At 47.6% G+C, this 23670-nt stretch overlaps 1 protein-coding gene across 1 annotated transcript in view; it reads left to right on the top strand.

The window, feature by feature from the left end:
• Positions 1-23670, top strand: part of KCNK4 (potassium two pore domain channel subfamily K member 4) — a 103722-nt gene that overhangs the window by 5809 nt on the left and 74243 nt on the right. Inside the window, exon 2 of the mRNA XM_078662309.1 lies at positions 1866-2057. Coding sequence (XP_078518435.1) covers positions 1869-2057 — 189 coding nt within the window. The 5' untranslated portion in view covers positions 1866-1868. The remainder of the gene's footprint in view (positions 1-1865; positions 2058-23670) is intronic.

The raw sequence follows: 23670 nt of genomic DNA, 5'->3' as shown, positions 1-23670 counted from the left end.
AAGTGCTACACCAATACTGCAATACAATAAAGTACAATAAAATATCTGAGGGTACCCTACGATCACACCTCCTACTACCATTCAATACCTTCATGATAGGCCTAATACCAGGATGTTCATATTTAGGCTCTAAAAGCGCTGGAAATATACTTTAAATTTATTTTCTGTCCCTGTTTAAAAGCATAAAAACCTGAACAAACATGGGCACCGACAAACATATGAGGTGCCAGTGACACACCTGCAGTCATAAATGGAGAGGAGAATGGAGAGGTGTGGCTCACTGGTTAGAGGCGGCAGACCTGTAAGCAGAGAACGGCCCGGGACCAGGGTTCAATTCCTGACGCGGCAGGGTCTTGGACCAGGGTCAACGGACTCGATAATTCTTGCCTCAGTGCCTACTCTAACCAGGGAGCACACTCGGTAACTCTGGGCATTAAGCTTGCCTCATCTCTACAACGGCCCCCCACAGATGCCGGGGATGCCTGGTTTCACCCTGGAGATACCCAGAAAGGGACCATCTCACAGGGCAAAAAACCAGGACGGGTTCCCCAGCGGTCTACAGCACCAGGACACTCGGGTAGAGTAACAGTGCGCTTTACAAGTATCCCACACATAAATACAACCTCATAAACACACTCACACACACACAATCTCACTTATACGCACTGTAAATCATGCGCACACACATGCTTACATACTCGCGCAGACACTCATACACCATCTTCCACACACACACATTGGAAAAAGCTTTTTTCTCCACCATGTAAAGTGGAAGGCGGGAAGCGAAGGTGTCTTCGTTGTCCATCTGCAGTCCACCTAATAAGAGCAGTACAGAAAAAAAGGTTCACAGGTCGCAGCGCTCTACAAAATGACCACACAAATGAGCACATAAACACACCATTCACTTACCTTTTCTGATATACAGCACAATATACCGCAGCATAACACACTGCAAGGTAATTTAGTCTATGCTCGATTATCCTTCTCAAAATAATGTTCGATCTTACTGTGTTTTTTCTACATTTTTGCATACTAAATTAAGGCTTATAGCAGTATTTGGCAGTTCCTTGTTATAAACATGTTTGGCTTATTTTGTTGAAACTGTGATTACGATATAGATGTCGTGAATTATTTTTTTACTTCTGAATGTTTTTAAGTAGTTATTTTGTAAAGTGCAACTGTGTGCCCCTGTGGCCACTTCAAAGCAACATGTTGTGATTTGAGAATGTGACACTTTATGGGTTATAGACTGGCCTTGTGGCAACATTTTTGCTGTTATTTGTCACTGGTTTGAAGAGTTTGGGCTTCATTTCGAGCTTAGCGGACGGGATACTCTATCACAAACTTGGCCTCTATCCTGTTCGCCATATTACAAGTGTCAAAGGCTACAATAACACTTGCAAAATGGCAGGTGGGAAACTGCCGCCTTTAGAACGGAGTATCTAAGTAAGTCGAAATGAGGCCGTTTGATAACAAAGGAGCCATTTGGTGAGCCCAAACAGACGTCATCAAACAAAGGAACCTTCTGGAACGCCTATTCTTTGCATTTGTTAGAGATGTAGGACTGGGTAAAGAGAACTGTTTTTTTCCATTTCACTGGATGGTCCTCACCAATTGAGTTATTGTTGTCGGCACCTACTGAAAATATTTCTGGTACCTAAACATATATATTTATTTATTTATTTATAAAGTTTTATATACCAGCTACAGCACTATTTAGTCAACCTTGCCAACCTTCCTGTCTTCTCTCTCTCTGTTGCCCAGTGATTTACCAAGGCCCCAACGAGCAGGAGGGCATTCTCCCTGTATCCTACTCCTCAGACGAGTCCATCCTAAACACCGAACCAAGCGACCCCGGCTCCAACGTCATGAAGAAGAAGACCGTGCTCGCCATCTTCACTGTGGTGCTGATCTATCTCGTGACCGGTGCCGTCGTCTTCCGCATGTTGGAGCAGCCCTACGAGCGGATGCAGCAGGATACCTTGGCCGCCAAGCGCATCAGCTTCCTGTCCGAGCACAGCTGCGTGGAGACCGAACAGCTCGATGAGCTGATCCTGGTAAGACTGTTTGGGGCTAGGCAGTGCAAAACTTGGAATTTAATCATAAGAAATACAAGGGCCCTAAATTTTATTTAGGAGCCTGCCGCCTGAGCTGCCTTATGCCAAGGTTGCCAAATTCTGCGATTGCCAAAAACCGAGACTGCCAAGTCTTGATTCCACATCATGTCTATTGTCCACCACCATACACTTCCATTCTCTCCATCTCACTCTTAAAGGTTCCTTTTCATCCTTGCTTTCTCCCTTAATCAATGTTTTCCTATTTTTCTCTTCACCATTATTTTTCCATTTTCTGTGTTACTTGTGTTCTGGGCCAAAGTTAGAAGATGAAAAATATACCTCTGTCTCCAAAAATGAGTGCCGCTCCCCATTTCCTGCATAAATATAACAATGGTGCTAGGGAACAGCTATTTCTGTGTCTGAGGAACACAAAATCTATTGTGTCACTCCCTGCATGGGATCCTAAAAACATCAGGGCCTAGAGATCAAGAATGTGAATGTATACCAAGCTTTTTTTTTTAAGAACCTTCACATGGATGTATGGAAAGTTTATGTATTCACAAGATGGTGCCTCCTCTTTCGGCAGGGCTGCCGAGTGTAAATGATTGTAAATGATGCAGGCTGATTCTGAAGTCCTGGATGGGAGTGAACCGAGTGTGCTCCTCTAAGCTCGTGGGCAATTTTGTGGAATCATTTACACTCGGCAGCCCTGCCGAGAGAGGAGGCACCATCTCGTGAATTAAGGAGAGGCTGAGTTTGGGAACTTTTCCTAATAATATCCAGCACGGCGAGCCACTGTCTCAACCTGCAACAATCCTACTCAAGGACATTAATTAAAATGTGCAATTTGAAAGTAAGGTGCTTGGGACCCACCAAGGGGAATAACGAAACGCTCGAGGACTAGATGTCCCAGAATGCAATTGGTATGTTAATTAGCTGGAATCACCAGTGGACCAGCAACCAATAAAAGCATGGAAACGGAAAGAGCAATCCTTGCGCCTTTTTCTATCACATGAAGCAGCCTTTGAAAGAGAGACATACAAAAAGCAGCCTTTGAAAAAGAGGTTTTCCTCGAAACGCGTCAGGCTCAACAATCTGTAACATTGCAGCAGGCTGATTCTGAAGTCCTGGATGGGAGGTGAACCGAGTGTGCTCCTCTAAGCTCGTGGGCAATTTTGTGGAATCATATATATATATATATTGGAGTATTTCAGCACGCAACCAGTCGCGTGCAGAAGGACCCGCTTTGAAGAGTCCGAGGGAAAGCCTGGTGTTTTTTTCTGCTTCCCAATCAAATTGGACATTGCCTCGGACCGCCTCATAGACGACCCCAGCATATGGTTTCTGCATGAAAGCGGCCCGGATCTGACGGGGGAGCACAGACACAGACCTGATGTTCCGTGACCCTGCAGGGGAAAGGACTGGAGGCGAGCGTAAGGGGACCCGAGGCAGAGCGTTTTGTTTTTACAAAAACCACGAAGGTAATATCACTAACCTCGAAAATGGCACACACAGCATGTAAACTTTTGAAAGCCCCACAGAAGACAATTTCGAACTTGATGGCTTCTGGGAGTGGTAGTCTCCTTACTAGATCATGTGACAGAGACTTCATTATTTAAGGGGGCCAGCTGTACTCCTTCAACAAAGGAGGAGCCAAGAAGGTTCAAATCGAGGTGTTTCCCTTCTTTCAAGTTGATATGGCATCTGAAGAAGACTTTTTGTCGAAATGCATCATGCCACAATTTGCAGCAATAAACAAGCCTTCTGCCTCGATCCCGGTTGTGTCCTTTTGGTGTCTCTAAAGGAGTTGCCGTTTTGGAATATATATATATATATATATACATATATATATATATATATATTCTTTAAAAACTCCTCCTTGCAGAGAAAGATTAGCCGCACACCACAACGGAGCTTACATTCTTTAATTGTTCGAACAGTCGACAGTCCTGACATGTTTCGTTCGGCTGGAACTTTATCAAAGGTGCGCCGCTGCCATATGTTTGAGTAAAAGTGAGCCAACAGGAATTGCATTTTAAATCATTGTACGCCCCCGATGGAACGCCCACAGTGAGTCGCGGTGCTTTATGGTGCTCGTAGTCCACTTTAATATTTATTGCTTTTTGCCCTCCATTGGGATTTAGTAAACCATATGTGTGCAATGTAAAGTTTGTTGCGCCTCAAATTAGCTCATTTTCAAAGCTGATCGAGATCCATGCCAAAGATAGTCTTTGGCATCACCTGTCTGCCCTTTGTCGCTTGCGGGGTCCAACAAAAAGGGTTCTCTTGCAGGCAGGCACTGGCGCGCTTACTGGAGGTGCGTCGCTGATGGTAGAACCACACCGTTGTATATTCTTTAAAAACTCCTCCTTGCAGAGAAAGATTAGCCGCACATCACAACGAAGCTTACATTCTTTAATTGTTCGAACAGTCGACAGTCCTGACATGTTTCGTTCGGCTGGACCTTTATCAAAGGTGCGCCGCTGACATATGTTTGAGTAAAAATGAGCCAACAGGAATTGCACTTTAAATCATTGTACACCCCCGATGGAACGCCCACAGTGAGTCGCCGTGCTTTATGGTGCTCGTTGTCCACTTTAATATTTATTGCTTTTTGCCCTCCATTGGGATTTAGTAAACCATATATGTGCAATGTAAAGTTTGTTGCGCCTTAAATTAGCTCATTTTCAAAGCTGATCGAGATCCATGCCAAAGATAGTCTTTGGCATCACCTGTCTGCCCTTGGTCGCTTGCGCGGTCCAACAAAAAGGGTTCTCTTGCGGGCAGGCACAGGCGCGCTTACTGGAGGTGCGTCGCTGACGGTAGAACCACACCGTTGTATATTCTTTAAAAACTCCTCCTTGCAGAGAAAGATTAGCCGCACACCACAACGGAGCTTACGTTCTTTAATTGTTCGAACAGTCGGCAGTCCTGACATGTTTCGTTCGGCTGGAACTTTATCAAAGGTGCGCCGCTGCCATATGTTTGAGTAAAAGTGAGCCAACAGGAATTGCACTTTAAATCATTGTACGCCCCCGATGGAACGCCCACAGTGAGTCGCGGTGCTTTATGGTGCTCGTAGTCCACTTTAATATTTATTGCTTTTTGCCCTCAATTGGGATTTAGTAAACCATATGTGTGCAATGTAAAGTTTGTTGCGCCTCAAATTAGCTCATTTTCAAAGCTGATCGAGATCCATGCCAAAGATAGTCTTTGGCATCACCTGTCTGCCCTTGGTCGCTTGCGCGGTCCAACAAAAAGGGTTCTCTTGCAGGCAGGCACTGGCGCGCTTACTGGAGGTGCGTCGCTGATGGTAGAACCACACCGTTGTATATTCTTTAAAAACTCCTCCTTGCAGAGAAAGATTAGCCGCACATCACAACGAAGCTTACATTCTTTAATTGTTCGAACAGTCGACAGTCCTGACATGTTTCGTTCGGCTGGACCTTTATCAAAGGTGCGCCGCTGACATATGTTTGAGTAAAAATGAGCCAACAGGAATTGCACTTTAAATCATTGTACACCCCCGATGGAACGCCCACAGTGAGTCGCGGTGCTTTATGGTGCTCGTAGTCCACTTTAATATTTATTGCTTTTTGCCCTCCATTGGGATTTAGTAAACCATATATGTGCAATGTAAAGTTCGTTGCGCCTTAAATTAGCTCATTTTCAAAGCTGATCGAGATCCATGCCAAAGATAGTCTTTGGCATCACCTGTCTGCCCTTGGTCGCTTGCGCGGTCCAACAAAAAGGGTTCTCTTGCAGGCAGGCACAGGCGCGCTTACTGGAGGTGCGTCGCTGATGGTAGAACCACACCGTTTTATATTCTTTAAAAACTCCTCCTTGCAGAGAAAGATTAGCCGCACACCACAACGGAGCTTACGTTCTTTAATTGTTCGAACAGTCGGCAGTCCTGACATGTTTCGTTCGGCTGGAACTTTATCAAAGGTGCGCCGCTGCCATATGTTTGAGTAAAAGTGAGCCAACAGGAATTGCACTTTAAATCATTGTACGCCCCCGATGGAACGCCCACAGTGAGTCGCGGTGCTTTATGGTGCTCGTAGTCCACTTTAATATTTATTGCTTTTTGCCCTCCATTGGGATTTAGTAAACCATATGTGTGCAATGTAAAGTTTGTTGCGCCTCAAATTAGCTCATTTTCAAAGCTGATCGAGATCCATGCCAAAGATAGTCTTTGGCATCACCTGTCTGCCCTTGGTCGCTTGCGCGGTCCAACAAAAAGGGTTCTCTTGCAGGCAGGCACTGGCGCGCTTACTGGAGGTGCGTCGCTGATGGTAGAACCACACCGTTGTATATTCTTTAAAAACTCCTCCTTGCAGAGAAAGATTAGCCGCACATCACAACGAAGCTTACATTCTTTAATTGTTCGAACAGTCGACAGTCCTGACATGTTTCGTTCGGCTGGACCTTTATCAAAGGTGCGCCGCTGACATATGTTTGAGTAAAAATGAGCCAACAGGAATTGCACTTTAAATCATTGTACACCCCCGATGGAACGCCCACAGTGAGTCGCCGTGCTTTATGGTGCTTGTTGTCCACTTTAATATTTATTGCTTTTTGCCCTCCATTGGGATTTAGTAAACCATATGTGTGCAATGTAAAGTTTGTTGCGCCTCAAATTAGCTCATTTTCAAAGCTGATCGAGATCCATGCCAAAGATAGTCTTTGGCATCACCTGTCTGCCCTTGGTCGCTTGCGCGGTCCAACAAAAAGGGTTCTCTTGCAGGCAGGCACAGGCGCGCTTACTGGAGGTGCGTCGCTGACGGTAGACCCACACCGTTGTATATTCTTTAAAAACTCCTTCTTGCAGAGAAAGATTAGCCGCACACCACAACGGAGCTTACGTTCTTTAATTGTTCGAACAGTCGGCAGTCCTGACATGTTTCGTTCGGCTGGAACTTTATCAAAGGTGCGCCGCTGCCATATGTTTGAGTAAAAGTGAGCCAACAGGAATTGCACTTTAAATCATTGTACGCCCCCGATGGAACGCTCACAGTGAGTCGCGGTGCTTTATGGTGCTCGTAGTCCACTTTAATATTTATTGCTTTTTGCCCTCCATTGGGAATTAGTAAACCATATGTGTGCAATGTAAAGTTTGTTGCGCCTCAAATTAGCTCATTTTCAAAGCTGATCGAGATCCATGCCAAAGATAGTCTTTGGAATCACCTGTCTGCCCTTTGTCGCTTGCGCGGTCCAACAAAAGGGGTTCTCTTGCGGGCAGGCACAGGCGCGCTTACTGGAGGTGCGTCGCTGACGGTAGAACCACACCGTTGTATATTCTTTAAAAACTCCTCCTTGCAGAGAAAGATTAGCCGCACACCACAACGGAGCTTACGTTCTTTAATTGTTCGAACAGTCGGCAGTCCTGACATGTTTCGTTCGGCTGGACCTTTATCAAAGGTGCGCCGCTGACATATGTTTGAGTAAAAGTGAGCCAACAGGAATTGCACTTTAAATCATTGTACGCCCCCGATGGAACGCCCACAGTTAGTCGCGGTGCTTTATGGTGCTTGTAGTCCACTTTAATATGTATAGCTTTTTGCCCTCCATTGGGATTTGCTGATCGAGATCCATGCCAAAGATAGTCTTTGGCGTCACCTGTCTGCCCTTTGTCGCTTGGCGGTCCAACAAAAAGGGTTCTCTTGCGGGCAGGCACTGGCGCGCTTACTGGAGGTGCGTCGCTGACGGTAGAACCACACCGTTGTATATTCTTTAAAAACTCCTCCTTGCAGAGAAAGATTAGCCGCACACCACAACGGAGCTTACATTCTTTAATTGTTCAAACAGTCGGCAGTCCTGACATATATATATATATATATATATCACCACCAGTCTCTCTCCACAAAAAGAAAGAGTGTGACCAGCTCTGGGGGTAAAAAGCAAACAGCTTTATTGATGTAATTTGCGCGGGCAAGCAAAGGGTCCTTGAAACGCTAGCCAGACGCGTTTCAGACTTTAAATGTCCATCTTCAGTGCCCGTTTCAGATGTGTCCTTCGTGTTCACGGGGGTCCATTGCTCTGATGTTAAGGTTGTGGCCACTCCATATCACGTGACCACTCGCCCCTCCTTCGCCTCACAAGTGTAAGACACCTCTCGCCGTTCCTGCAACCCAACTGCATGCTGGGCGTTGGAGTCCACTGATTGAGCTCCTACAGTGAAGAGACTTCAAAAACAGCAGGGGGGGGAGTGACGCGTATGCAGCTCCATGCAAATACCAAGGGGGGAGTGAAGCGTATGCAGCTCCATGCAAATACCAATATATATATATATATATATTCAATGTGAAATTGTACTCAGTGTTTGCTTCAGATTTTACATTCCTCTCCAGGCATAAATACTGGACTGTTCCCAGGTTTTTTTTTCCTGCACAAGTTCCTCCGGGTATTACTTGTCTGTTATTCCCTATTGTGCCCTGGTAAACTACAAACCCAGTGGTGAATAGTGATAATTTTACCCCGTCAGTTTTACTGTCAAGTTCTTGTGCAGGACTCGGAATGAGTCAGTTAGGCCCAGATTTACTAAAGCTTCACACAAGTCAGGGCTGCAAGCAAAGTTGCTGTGCAAGGAAGCGTGAAATAGAGAGAGCATAACGTTATCATATCTGCAAAGAAATGGTGCAGTGCTGGTCTCTTCATTTGCTGGTGCACTTTGCAGTCATACACTAACGCAGGCACCCCTGTGTCATAGCACAATGGAGTCTACATTGTGGTCTGCATAGTTTTTGTGCAGAAAGTGGTCCCTTGCTGCACAAATATAGTGTTTAAGGCTATATACTCTATGCATGTGTGTTGTGGAATGCAGCACACAAAATGAGGAGAAATAAAGATATTTCTCCTTGTTACGCCAGCCTCAGGTATGTGCTAGTGGCAGCTCCTCCGCAATGGCAGAGGATCGTCGCCCCACTGCCTGGCTCAGAGCCAGCAAATGTAAAATAAAACGATGCTCTTGCATCATTTTATTTTACATTTGCTGGCTCTTAGCCAGCGGTGTTGGGAGGGACGGGGCTTAAGCATGGGAGGGTTAAGGAAGAGTGCTACGTGCACTCCACTCCCCAAGTGCGCATATGTGTTTTGGCCACCCTTTTCAGGCTGACAAAAACACACATGCACACTTAGGCTTTCTCCAGGCCAGCTGTATTGAGCAGCCAGGCTGGAATAACCCCACAGACTCCCTGCGCTGAGTAGGGCATCTTTCCTGCCTGCTCAGACCAATCCCCACGCTGCTCTGCAGCACGGGGATTCAATGGGGGTCTGGGTCCCTGCGGCTGCTAGGACCCAGAAAGTGGTGAGGTGGTAAACGCGACGCAACGCGGAGACGGCCGGCCACTGCAACAAAAGGTACGTTTGTTTTCTGTTTTTTTTTTTTTTATATTGTGATCCCTCCTCCCCCCTGCAAGGCCTCCCGGGCAACTGCACCCGCCTCACCATCCTTTGTTTATGGCAGCTGCCGCTGGTAGGTGCAGAATCATGGCGTAAATCCACATCTACAAGTTGTTGTAGATATAGATTTTTGCCCAGATCCAATGGTGGATGCATGGAAACGCCTATGCACCACTCATGGAAAGCCTCCCTGATGCAAAGTAACTCAAAGCAGTGCATTAAGCTGTGCTGGGCTAGTTTTTGTTACAAACCAATGCAAATTGCCATTTGCGATAGTTTGTAACTAAGTCTCAAACAGAATTTTGCATCAGGTCTGAAAAGGTGGCACAAACGTGATGCAAGACCTTTATAAATCTGGGCAGTAGTAGGTTTCTGAGGTGCAACATCACCGTGCACAGAAAACATCCTCAAAAGTAAATTTGCAGAGAAAATCCTGCATAAGTTTCAAAGCATGGGCAACTATGATTAGAGTGAAAATGATCTCGCTCAGCATAGACATGTTTCCTGCTTTGCAGTGGAAAACTTCTCAGGAGCGAGGGAAAGGGTAAACCGGGAAACTTTGCAAAGGTAGGGAAATGCGAAAACCAAGAACTTTGTAAATCTTGGCTCGTGAAAAAAAGTAAAAACCTTGTCACAACTAATATATGCCTCATTTCAGTTGTGGTCCTGTCTATTTTCAAAACAGGTTTCTAAAGGCAGTTTTATCTGAGCAGCAGTATGACTTCTGTGTTGTTTTCTAGTGTTGGACAATGTTAAACCAGACATTATCATGCAATAATAGACCGCCATCCAAAGGGACTCCTAGTTGCAGTATGCAGGCTACCTCACAGTCAGAAATGGTTTTAGTAAATGTATAATATATGTCACGCCATCTGTTTAGGCTGCACGTGAACTTTACTCCTTGTTTGAAAGCAGAAGGTTGAAAACACATATTATATATTCAAAATATGGACTTAGAAGCAATCAGTTTATTGCAAAGTGAAGACGAAATCAACGTTTCTCGGGGCCGAGTGCCTCAAAATAGGATTATAGAATAGGTGAGTGTTTGCTTTCTGGCCAGAGGTGTACCTGTGGAGTGTTCAGTGTGACATCCAATCAGTAACATAAGTATCTACCAGAGACATGTTTACCTACAACAAAGATGCTTGAATTTAAAACTTTCCCAACACCGGTTTATGAATAGAAGGTATTTACTCCCATATCTCTGCTATGTGGAATTTCCATTTACTGGCTTGAAATGCTGGAAGTTATAGACTATTTGTCTGGTGTAGCTTGTAGATTTTGACCCTCGGTTGCAATCTCATATGTGGTGTGACCGGTTGAGAAAGCTTCCTCACCTTTAAAAGAATTTTCATATTTGTTTATATTGATTTATTTAGATGTTTTCAATGGCATGATCTAAACCCAGAGGGTTGATGAGTGATTGACAAAAGTGCCAAGTTGCTAGTTTTGTGTTATGGAGAGTAGATACAGAAAACATAGGGCCACATGTATCATTATTTCAAATAGCGATTACCTAATTGCGATTCTCTGAGAATCACAATTAGGTAATCGCTGTATGAATGTATGAAACTCCATGAGTTTCATTTAGCATTTCCTAATGGGTCGCAAATCGACCTACCTCATTAATTTTAATGAGGCAGATTACAATTTGAGACCTATGACCCTGCTCGCAGGCAGGTCGCACCCCACGCTGCGGCACGGCTCTGCCTGCATTGTTTTTGCCTAATCTTGTATTTTTCCCCTGTGCCTAACTTGCTTTCTTGCCCAGACTTGTTTTTATTCCCCTGTGCCTGTACTTGCTTTCTTGCCCAGACTTGTTTTTATTCCCCTGTGCCTGTACTTGCTTTCTTGCCCAGACTTGTTTTTATTCCCCTGTGCCTGTACTTGCTTTCTTGCCCAGACTTGTTTTTATTCCCCTGTGCCTGTACTTGCTTTCTTGCCCAGACTTGTTTTTATTCCCCTGTGCCTGTACTTGCTTTCTTGCCCAGACTTGTTTTTATTCCCCTGTGCCTGTACTTGCTTTCTTGCCCAGACTTGTTTTTATTCCCATGCCCCGCCCACCTGCAATCCCATTTGCTGCCCCGCTCCCAGCTGCTCCTCCCTCCCACATCCCCTCCTATGGAAGCCGCTACGCGGCCGCGCCGTAGGCGCACCTAAGGCAGGCCCATCTGTGCCCATCCGTGCCTGGACCGCGCCCAGCGCCAGGACCCCTGGACACCACGAACGCCACGATGCCCGACACCGCTACGATGTCAGAACCCTCCACGCACTCAACACCGGACGATCACACACCTGCTTCCTGACCGCCCCGAAGCGCACCCACGGAGCTTTCACCTGCCGGAACTGCAGCTACACAAGCATCGGCCCCACCATGCTGCCGACCAGGAAAGATCCCAACCACCTCAGATGCATCCTTCTCAACGCCCGCTCCGCCCGAAAACATGCCGTTGAACTCTGGGACCTACTCGACTCAACCTCCCCAGACATCGCCTTCCTGACGGAGATCTGGCTGAACCCCGCCTCAGCACCAGACATAGCCATAGCCGTCCCGGAAGGCTACAAGATCACCCGCAAGAACCACACCAACAGAGCGGGAGGAGGAATCGCCATCGTCCACAGGAACACTCTCAGAGTCTCGACCAACACCGAAGACACCCTCAGCACCGCCGAACACCTGCACTTCCAGATCCACACCGACCCCAACACCACCCTCAGAGGAACCCTCATCTACAGACCGCCCGGACCCTGACCACAGTTCAGCGACTCCATCGCCGACTTCGTCAGCACACACGCCCTCGCCTCCATGGCCTACATCCTCCTCGGGGACCTGAACTTCCACCTCGAGAACAATGACGAGTCGACACCAACTCCACTACCCTGATCGACAGCCTAGCCAACCTCGGACTCAGACAACTCGTCACAACACCCACCCACTCCGCCGGTCACACGCTTGACCCCATCTTCTCTGCAAGCCCCCACATGTCCTTCAACCATACCACCGAACTCCACTGGACCGACCACCGCTGCATCCACTTCACCTTCAAGAAACCCACCACCGCACCCAACAGATGCCTCACCGCTGCTGGAGGAAAGTCACCAAAGACCAGCTAACCACCACCCTCGCCCAGAGCCCACCCGCCGACCATACTGACCCCGACACCGCCGCCCGCAACCTCAGACAGTGGATCAACGACTGCGCCAACACCCTCGCCCCGATCAAGAAACCCTCCAACAATCATACCAACAAAAAAGCCAGCTGGTTCACTGAAGACCTCCGTGCCTCCAAGCAAGCCTGCCGAAAGCTGGAGAAGATGTGGCTCCGTGAACGAACACCGGACAGCCACACCGTCCACAAGAATGCCACCCGCAGACACCATCACCTCATCAGATCCGCCAAAAGGGCCTCCTTCAAAGACCGCCTAGACAACAACGCGCACAACAGCAAAGAGCTCTCCAACCCCAGCTCCAACACCAACGACGTCCCACCCTCGCAAGACCTGTGTGACTCGCTGGCCACCTTCTTCCACTGCAAGATCACAGACATCCACAACAGTTTCAACGCCACGACAGCCCCGACAACCACTGAGATCTCCGCCCCACGACCACCATCTGCACCAACCGCCTGCTCTACTGGACCAACATCAACGACGATGACACCATCAAGATCATGAACACCATCCACTCCGGAACTCCGTCAGATCCATGCCCACACCATATCTTCAACAAAGCCAGCACATCCATCGCATCCCATCTCCGGAAAGTCATCAACACCTCCTTCGAGACAGCAACCTTCCCTGAGAGCTGGAAGCATGCCGAGATCAACGCCTTACTCAAGAAACCCAAGGCGGACCCCAAGGACCTCCAGAACTTCCGGCCCATCTCCCTTCTGTTCCCGGCAAAGGTCTTCAAGAAGACCGTCAACAAACAACTGACCCGCTACCTCGAGGAGAACAACATCCTGGACCCTTCCCAGTCCGGGTTCCACAGCACCGAGACTGCCCTCATCGCCGCCACTGATGACATCAAGTCCCTGCTGGACAACGGAGAAACGGCGGCCCTCATCCTCCTGGACCTGTCAGCCGCCTTCGACACGGTCTGTCACCACACACTACGAACACGCTTCCACAACGCTGGGATCCAAGAGAAGGCCCTGGACTGGACCACCTCCTTCCTCTCCGGCAGAACACAGAGCGTCCGTCTTCCCCCCTTCCGCTCCGAAGCCATCGAGATCAGCTGCGGCGTACCCCAGGGCTCATCCCTCAGCCCAACCCTGTTTAACATTTACAAGGCACCGCTCGCCCACCTCGCCCATTGGCACGACCTCAACATCCTCTCCTACGCCACACCACCAAAACCAACCTTCACGAAGGAATGAAGGACATTGCTGAATGGATGAGGAACAGCCGACTGAAGCTGAACTCGGACAAGACTGAGGTCCTCATCCTCGGATCCAACCCTTTGGCCTGGGACAACTCCTGGTGGCTGACCGCACTGGGAACCGCTCCAACACCCACCGACAATGCACACAACCTAGGGGTCATCCTCGACTCCACCCTCTCCATGACTAAACAGGTCAATGCCGTCTCCTCCTCCTGTTTCAACACCCTCCGCATGCTCCGTAGGATCTACAAGTGGATCACCACTGAAACGAGAAGAACAGTCACCCAGGCCCTTGTCAGCAGCAGGTTGGACTATGGAAACGCCCTCTACGCAGGAGCCTCGGCCAAACTCCTGAGACGGCTCCAACGCATTCAGAACGCCTCTGCACGCCTGATCCTCGACATCCCTCGCCGCAGCCACATCACACCCCATCTGAGAGACCTGCACTGGCTCCCGGTCAACAAGAGGATAACCTTCAAGCTCCTCACCCATGCACACAAGGCACTCCACAACACCGGACCAACGTACCTCAACAGACGACTCAGCTTCTACACCCCCACCCGCCTGCTCCGCTCCGCCGACCTGACCCTCGCTACAGTCCCCCGCTTCCGAAGAGCGACCTCAGGAGGCAGATCGTTCTCCCACCTCGCCGCCAAGACCTGGAACACCCTCCCCTTCCACCTACGGCAGACCCAAGACCTGCTGACCTTCAGAAAACTCCTCAAGACCTGGCTTTTCGAGCAGTAGCAGCATTCCCCACCCCAGCGCCTTGAGACCCTCACGGGTGAGTAGTGCGCTTTACAAATGATACGATTGATTGATTAGGAATCACAAAAATCACAGGGATGGTGGCCTGCTGGGTTCAGCAGACTACCGTGGGTTACCACCTACTTGAAGTAGGTGGTAAAATGCGAATGTTTTGTGACCGCATTTCGGTTGCAAAACATTCGTACATGCTGCTGCAATTCAGTATTAGGAAGGGACACCATAAATACGCCCCTTTCTAATACAGAATCAGTATGTGTTCGCTATTCCAAATTGCAATTTGGTATCATGTTACCGAATCGTAATTTGAAATTCATTCATACCAAAAAGCATTTTCCTGGTCACAAACACCTCGATTCTGTGAATCAGGCAGTTGAGACAGGTAAAATGCATGATACATGTGGCCTATAGACGTTACATGGTCGACATGGGGATGCCAATAACAAAACACAGGGCAAAAGAATAGTCAATTCTTGAGAGTAATATAAATGGGTAAGATTGAAATATAAATCCAGATTTAGATACAGGAAGGCCAGCTGTAACCAATGATATGATCGTAGAAGGGGAAATCTTGTAGTTGTACTTAAAGCAAGTGTTTCAGCTGCCCACATAGGGTAAGTAGGCACTACATAAATGTTGCAATACAGGGTTCATGCTCTCAAATACAGGTGCTGAGTAAGGTGCCATTCGAGGAGCAGAGGTTTAAGGTTTTCTTTAACAAATGATAAGCAGATATACTTCTGATGCACTCTCTTGTACAGAGATTGAGTTCCATACTCTAGGGACACTCTCAGAGAAGGAATGCTTCAGGGTCTTTGATTTCTTTAAAAGATGGTCTTTCCAGATGCAAGGAGTCTAAGGGGCCGATTATGATGGATGATTTTCCGCATCCTCCGGGCCGGCGGATTCCACCGCCGGCCCGGAGGATGCGGAAAATCCTCTGCGGAGCCTCAGAAGACCCACCGCCATATTAGGATGGCGGTGGGTCCAGAAATCTGTCCGCAGCTTTTCCGCCGCGGTTGGCTTACAACCGCGGCGGAAAAGCTCTAATATGGTGACGGTGTCTCTCAGACACCATCAGCCAGATTAGGATGGGCTGAAAAAAATGCTTTTCCGCAGCGGGTTTTCCACCGTGGAAAAGCATGTGTAACTTCACTGCGGGGGGCCGTTGCGGGCCCCCTGGGTGAAGGGGGGGTGGGTGGTGCACATGGGGGGTACCTATGGTACCCCCCTGCATTTGTATGCAGAAATCGGCAGGCACCGCACGGTGCCTGCCGCTTTCTGCATACAAATGCAATGTATGCATTTTTACCATTGCGGCGGATGCAGCTTGAAGCCGCACCCGCCGCAATGGTAAAAATAGAGGATGTGACCGCCAGGGTGGCGGTCACATCCTAATTGCACAGGAGGGAACCCCGCAGGCCATGCGGAGGTTCCCTCCTACTCTATGGTGGCGGACGGACTCAGGTCCGTCCGCCATCATAATCGGCCACTATGTTCCAAAGCTGTCACCAACCACCCGATACTGACAACTTATGTGTGGAATAATACTAAGCTGGAGCGAAGTGGCCGAGGAGTAGTACAGGCAAGCTAATCGTCACCTCTTGCCTCAGTGGAGAGCCAGTTCAGTGTGATTACAAAAGAGGGATGTGGTCAAATTGTCTTTTCCCAGGGATCAGGCTACCATCTGCTTGTAATGTATTGATGTATATTTTGGGAGTTTCTTCTAATGATGACTTTCTGTAGGCACACTGCTGCGGTTATGGGAATATATGTTAACATTTTTTGCATACAAATGTTATATATACTAAATTTGATAAGGAAAAACAACATTTCTATTGTTTCTATTCTTTCTTATTTCACTAACATTGGGCAAAAAATTGTCATACAACACCTCCTTGTAACACTAAAGGCAAATAATCTGCATCAACAGTTGTCTTCAGGCTGTCTTGAGCACCCAAGTGGGGTATGTACTGGGAAAGAGACAATCCAAGCCGCTGACCCAAAACCGTCTTCCCTACTTTGTGGACCTAGAGATGATGGACCATTTCATGGGCATGAGGTTCTGCCCCTTAAAGACAAAAAACAGAACCCCAGCCAAACCTAGGAAAATGTTATGTATGTAATTAATCTTCAAAAACCCTAAACAGCAGTGCAAAAAATCCAATGGGGTCCTCATTGTCTCACAAATCTGTACCATCACACACAAAAGGTGAGAAAATGGAGCAAAGACGCTAAATTAATACTCTTGACCAGCCAACAAAATAAAAGGTTGTGGGTGATGAAGTCTTTGCGGGCATGATGTCCACGGGGAGCCGGTCTTTGGGGTACAGGTTGAGGAACAAAAGAGCGATCAGCATCTGCTGTGGGGGCTTCCAGGGCAATGTAAATGTAAATGTATGTGTCTTTTAAAGTAGTGCGCTTTACAAGACACATACATTTACATTTACATGCCCATAGGCGTCGTGGCGCTGTAGATCGCTGGGGAACCCGTCCTGGCTATCCCTGTGAGATGGTCCCTACTGGGTATCTCCAAGGTGAAACCAGGCATCCCCGGCAAATGTGGGAGGCCATTGTAGAGATGAGGCAAGCTAATGCCCAGAGTTGCTGAGTGTGATCCCTGGTTAGAGTAGGCACCGAGGTGAGAATTATCGAGTCCGCTGACCCTGGTCCACGACCCTGCCGCATCGGGAATTGAACCCTGGTCCCGGGCCGTTCTCTGCTTCCGGGTCTGCCGCCTCTAACCATTGAGCCACACCACTCAACTATAATAACGCGCAGTATCCCTTCCGACTACCACCAGATGACCGTTTGGCCAGGCCACAGTGGCCGGCTGAGTCACAGTGCTACTCCTGAGCTGGGCAGCCCCTTCCTGCATCATCATAGCGGGCCACTGGAATTATGTGGCAGAAGAGGCCCAATTTATGTGGCAGGGTTGACTAAATTATGCGGCACAAAATGGCAAATTATGCAGCATAATGCAGCACATTTTGTGATGGTATTACTTTATTATGTTGTCATTTTTACACTTGTTAACACTGTCAGGGCACAGGTTACACCTCATCAGTAGAAGTTTAACACTCAAATTTAGCAATAATCAACAGAAAGGTGGCCAGTCACCCTTTACCAAGGGCTTTCAACTGCGCTGCAACATGTGTAGCTGCGCTTTTGGTACTTTTCAAACGTTTGCGCTAGAAACACACATGTTTTGCTACAATTTGCAGATTACGCAGCAGATGATGGATTGTGTGGCAAATGCAACAAATCCATAAATATGCGAAAAACACAGCAGCTGCACAATCGTATAGTTCAACTGACCCTGTATCACCGTGCTGGATGAAGCACTAGCTCAGTCTGTGTTCTGTCTCAGTCATTGTCTATGTTTTACTCAATCCAAAGAAAGCTGGTGTTCACAGGTTGTCTTCCCTTGTGGCCTGCAGCCTCTGAGCGTGCGCAGACCTACTTTGCTCCCTAATGCTCCTCATGCGTTGTGCCCACCACTTCCTCGATGCAGCGATTGCTTACTGGTCCCCCCCTGTCTATCTGCCATTATCACTTTTAGACATCCCCGATCTGGTGATAGCAAAACTCCAAAGTTGCACTCCACGCCCACTATCGTTCAATGCACCTTTTACTGCTCTGGTTCACATTTTGTGCCAAAATTCTGTTTAATGCACAGTTGGGGCTTCCATGAGATGAAGCTAGGCAACTGCTTTATGACACCACGAGCAGTGGTAGCAGAAAGAGAAGTTCTACCTGGAAGCAGAAAATACAACATTATTTTCTAAAAAAGAGGGGAGTGGATGTGAAAAAAGCAAAATGTATTTTTAGATAGAGCCTGGGCTTCCTATGCGCTGCTCTGCGAGGCATGCTGTATTCGAGTATGGACTTCAGGCTTCGTCCACTCTCAGCTCATATTTTTCATTGGCTTGTGTCATTGTCCTTAGTAAATGATGGCTTCTGATTCATTAATAGGCATGTTAGTCCCTCCTTAGTACCACCTTGTCTTCATTTGAAAACTTATTTTGTCTGTAATCACTATTTTCTTTCATGAGTTTCTCCTACTGCAGGCAAGACATGCATTTCTGCAACACTCAGCACGCCATGCACGCTTTCACTTTCAAAGCAGCCCAAGACAAAGGCAGCCACTGCTTTGAAAATAAAATAGGTCACGCATTTACCAGAATTTGAGCTATTGGCATTGTAAATGACAATGCCTTTTATTGATCTGTTAGCTTAAACTCTTGCAAATGCGAGACCTATTGCATTGGAGATGCTTGTTACCATTGGCACCAAAAATCCTCGCAATGCACTGAAAAAGGCCTCTGTGCATAATTTTCAGTTCCCTAAGTAGAACAAAATTCCATAAGCCACCCTGCACTAAATGTAAAAACAAATTCATATTCTGATTCCTTGTACCCATTCCCAAACAAAAGTTCCAATTGTTTGTTTTCTTCTAAATTAAGTGTAGTTCGCTTAATTTATTTGTGTACTTTGCCATCCATAATTCTACAAGCACCACAGCCACTTTAGTTCTCTTTTTAAGAACACCATCACATTCTGCAGACATTGCCTTTGAACGTATTTTCCTGCACTAGGATGCCATGTTTTTCCTGGGCTAACCATTAAGTTATCCATGACAGTGGAAGGATAAGCGCTTAGACAGCACAAAAAGTGGTGAACGGAATCCTGGAATGAATCTTAAGTCCATCGTTTTTATAGATTGTTTATGCCATTAGAGGAAGTGGTCAACCATGTGCTGGTCACTTTTAGCCACACCTCATCAGTGAAGGTCCAGATTAACTGCCAGTCCTGATGCCCTCTGAATGAGGACAGACAGACACCAATATCGACCTTGTTGGTGCTCAACACTCAGAAAAGGTGAAGTCACTGAGGCGAGATGGGTAAGCCAGAAACAATTCAGTCTTGCCCACTCCCCACAAGAAATGATCCAGACTGAACTGCCAGGCCAGCTTATCTCTGAATGGGAACAGAAGTACCGCAGTACTGGTTTGGGCCTCATCAGTGGGGTGAGAGGGAACAACCATGCACAACTCGGTCTTGGTCACGCACCACAGAGGATGTCCAAAACCAACTGCCGTGTCTGACCCTCCTTTGAACGTGAACACAGGCAGCCCCACAACACATTCAGCTTATTTATTTATTTATTTTTTTACATTTGTATGGCGCGCAGCTACCCAAAAAGGGTTTCCCGGCGCCGATGACATGTAGTTGAGCAGAGGTATGAGATGAGCATGGTTTAGCATAGTTGTTTCTGGAAGAGTCAGGTCTTTATGTTCTTCCTGAAACTGGCGTAGTTTTCTTCTTCTAGTGAGGCCAGTTTGAGCCTCACTAGGAAGGTGAGAGGAATCAAACTATATGCCAGTTAGTCTTGGCCAATCTCCACATAGAACAGTTCAGACAGACTACCAAGTCAGTTCCTCTCTGAAAAGGAACACAAGCAGCCCAGACTGGTTTCAGCTCCGTTGGGCCTCATCAGTGAAATGCAGTTTAAGCCCTCTGACACTGCAAGCTCAGGATTAACATTTGGGCATACCTTTCCCAGTGACGGCTCCTCTGTTATGGCGGAGGAGCGTCGACCCGCCTGCTGTGAGCGCAGCTGGCACATACATTAATAAAATGGTAATAAATACTTTTTATTTTGGTCACAGGCTCGCGCTGTTATAGCGCGAGGGCAGTGGGCGGGCTGGTTCGTGTAATTGCACTAATACTGCAGCCCCTGCCAGTGCGCATGTCAGATTGTCCAGCTTCTTACCACCCGCCAATCTGACATGCGCACTTCAGCCTGCGCAATCTCAATGCTGAGAAACAGCTTAGGGATTGCAGCCACAGGTTCAAGCTGCAAAATCAACACTGGAGTAGCCTGCTCCTACCAATCCTGCAGCTGCTCTGCAGCTCCAGAATTGGTTGGAATCACGTTGCATAAGGGAGGAAGTTCTTCCTTTCCTTGCTACCTGCTGGAGTCACCACTGAGGAGAGAGGCACCAGATGTGGCTCTGCCACATCTATGGTGAGTTTTTGGGGCATCGCGGCTCAGTATATTTTAATGTTGACGGCCGCCACTGACCCTTCCACCTTAGGCAGTGTCTCTTAACACAAAAATTGACAAATGGAATTCTTGAATTGATAATTGCAGCAACTGCCAGCCACTATGGGCTCCATTTCAGTCTATCCAAAGGCCCATGATTTCCCATGCCTCCTCCCCTCGGTGACTGATGATGCCAACCTCCTCTCTGTTTCCTCTGCCCCCCTCCAGACTGGGTACTGCATTGGGTGGTTATTGTTACAGTCTGAGTATTCCCATTAAAAACTGCAATATGCCCAATGCAGAGTCCCTTGTTGTAAACCCAACAAGATCCTTAGTGTTTTGTCCGACCCCTGCCTGCACTGATCACCCCATCTTGGGCACGCCTCCATTGAAAGGGACAATAGTCCACCAAACCGCTAGCTGTATACACTGTGGGGGCTGGTTGAGTCGGGACCATCCATTGCAGCCACAAATCCATCCTTAACTCTTCTCTCTTTCCCTCTACATCCTCTGCCCGAAACGCACAGAACTCTTCCCTGAAACAAACAGAGGTATTGCTCCTAAAGGTTACTTGCTTTTTCCTTATTACTTCAATATATTTGAATAGTGCAGTGTATATTTCTCACAGTACATACTGGCATATATAAGGAACACAATTGTTCATTCTCAAAAGATACTGGAACCTTCGCTCCGTTGAAAGCTTAAATTCCTCCTCCTCCTTTGAACCCTCCTTGGCTCTAACTTCTAACTTAAAAATCTCCACTTTCTCCCCTTTCCTTAACTTCTCCTTTGTTGAAGCCATCATGAGTACTCAAGAGCTTAGTAATATCTATGTAAGGTAAGTTATTATGCTTTCTCTTCTTGCCCACTCTCTTCTTCCTGTGTCTCCTGTATCTCCTGTTCCAGTCATCACTATGTTGCCTAATGATCCTTCCTCCACTTCTACATTACGCTTGTTCTCCTCTCTAATGTCAGTGGCTTTGCCGTGGTCAGATACATATTTTCCTTTTAGTAAAAGCACTTCCTTACCCATGTTACTGTCCTTGCTACCCACTCCAATTGATTGGGACATTTTATGCACAACACCAGAACGTTTTTCCCCATCTTCCCTTGATTTAAGATCTGGGACTGCACTGAAGCCTACTGTCCTCCTAAAAGTCTCCTGTCCTCCAAAACCACTCTCAGTGAAGTCACAGCAGTCCACACATTCTGCGCATATAAAACGCCAACTACCCCTTTTCTCAATTAGACCCCAGGACTCGCAACCACCTCAAGTCCTCAGACCACCACTGACCACTCTTCCTGCTTGTCCTCAAGTGTCCCCTGAACCAACTCCACAATCTCCTATTCTTCCACCTTCTCATCCTCTCATCTTAATCTCTGTCTCGGCCATCCCCTCATAATCCAACCTGTTTGCCTCCACACCACTAGGACCTTGCAATTCTCCATCATCTACCCCATAATCATCTCACTTCAATCCATAGTTTGATGCCATCCTTGTCAAGGCGGATGCTCCCAACCTTCCTTGACCTTCGTCTTACCCGTCCCACGTTAGACACACCGAACCAAATCCTGCCTTCTTTCTGGGACAGTGGAGCCACAAAGTACTTTCCCAGCAGGTCTGCCCTGCTTCACTTGTCAACAGATCTCATCTTCCTCCTGCTTAAATCCCTCATCTGGTCACCATTCTGCTTCACCTCTCCCTGCTCATCTTCCCCTTCTGACTCACAGTCCACCCTCACACACTTCCCACCTTTTTCTGACTCTCTTCTCCTCTACCCCTTGACTACACTGCTTTCTCATCACCCAGGACCCATATCCTCTTACTACCATCTCCTTCCTATCCTCTATCTCTTATGCACTCGCAGTCTTGCTTACATCTCTCTCTCCCACCCTCACATCCCGGACTTGCCTTTTGCCATCTTCCTCCCCAAGCTCCCTTTCTTGTCCTCTTCTGAGGAATAGTAGTTTGGCCCCTTGTTTCACATATCAATGCCCTTTCCTCAGATCCACTTGTTCAATCCCACCCTTTCTCCCCTACCTCTTCACTGGCCATCACTTTAGAGAAGGGCCTCCACTAACTGGAGTGCTTGCCCTCTCTTTGGTCATTTCAATAAGGACCGCAGTCCTTCTATGATTTCTCCTGCTTTTGTCTGTTGTGCTCCTACTCTATGCAGCTATATTCCCACCTCCCGGGTCGCGACTCCAACACTCAGGCAATTCTCAGTGTACCTTTGTGGCTGGGGCCCTTCCTCAGTTGCCTGCCTTACCTGTCCCTGTCGGCTGCAGCCTATAATAACTTGAAGGGTGACCCTTACCATTTACCCCCAGCCCATCTCCGTCCTCCACCAAGGACAGCGGCGGCTCCTCTGCTAAGATTAACCCTGGGCGTAGTTCGCGTAGAAGCGCTATGTGTTGCTACGCGAACTGCGTAGTGCACTGTGCAAAATGCTGTTCCCACTGATTGCACAGTGCGAACAAGCATCCGGCACTGTGCAATCAGTGCAAACCGCATCTTGCACAGTGCAAGCGGTCGTTTTCTGCAGCTCAAGTAGATTTATACTCGAGCGGCAGCTTTCTCAACACCGACTAGTAGTTTCTCATCGCGAGCGGTCTCGAGCATACGCGAACGAGGAAAAAGTCTCGCCGGGATGTCATTTTGCTCGCTCGCTGTCGCTAACTTGATGTCGAGGACCGCGAGCAAGCAAAAAATTACTGCTACGCTACGCGTGTTTACACTGTGCTACGTGCAATTTGCGTAGTGTGAAGTTGCGCAAACTTCGCAAACTACGTGAGCGTAGCATAGTACTTCGCCCAGGGTTAGCTAAGATGGAGGAGTTCCATCCCATTGCTCTTTGAGCAGTACGAAAAGGAAAAATTAAATTATAACACAATGATGTTATCATTTTATTGTTCCTTACTGAGGTCGTTTAACTGGGCGAGGTGGGGCTGGGCTGTTGTGACAGCCAGCAGGGGGAGGAGTGGTTGTCAGACTTAAGTGCGCATGGCGGTTTG

Source organism: Lissotriton helveticus, chromosome 9 (genome assembly GCF_964261635.1).
Source record: "Lissotriton helveticus chromosome 9, aLisHel1.1, whole genome shotgun sequence".
Classification (NCBI taxonomy): domain Eukaryota; kingdom Metazoa; phylum Chordata; class Amphibia; order Caudata; family Salamandridae; genus Lissotriton; species Lissotriton helveticus.
The sequence above is the reverse complement of the archived record's forward strand: the minus strand, read 5'-3'. Positions and strand labels throughout refer to the sequence as shown.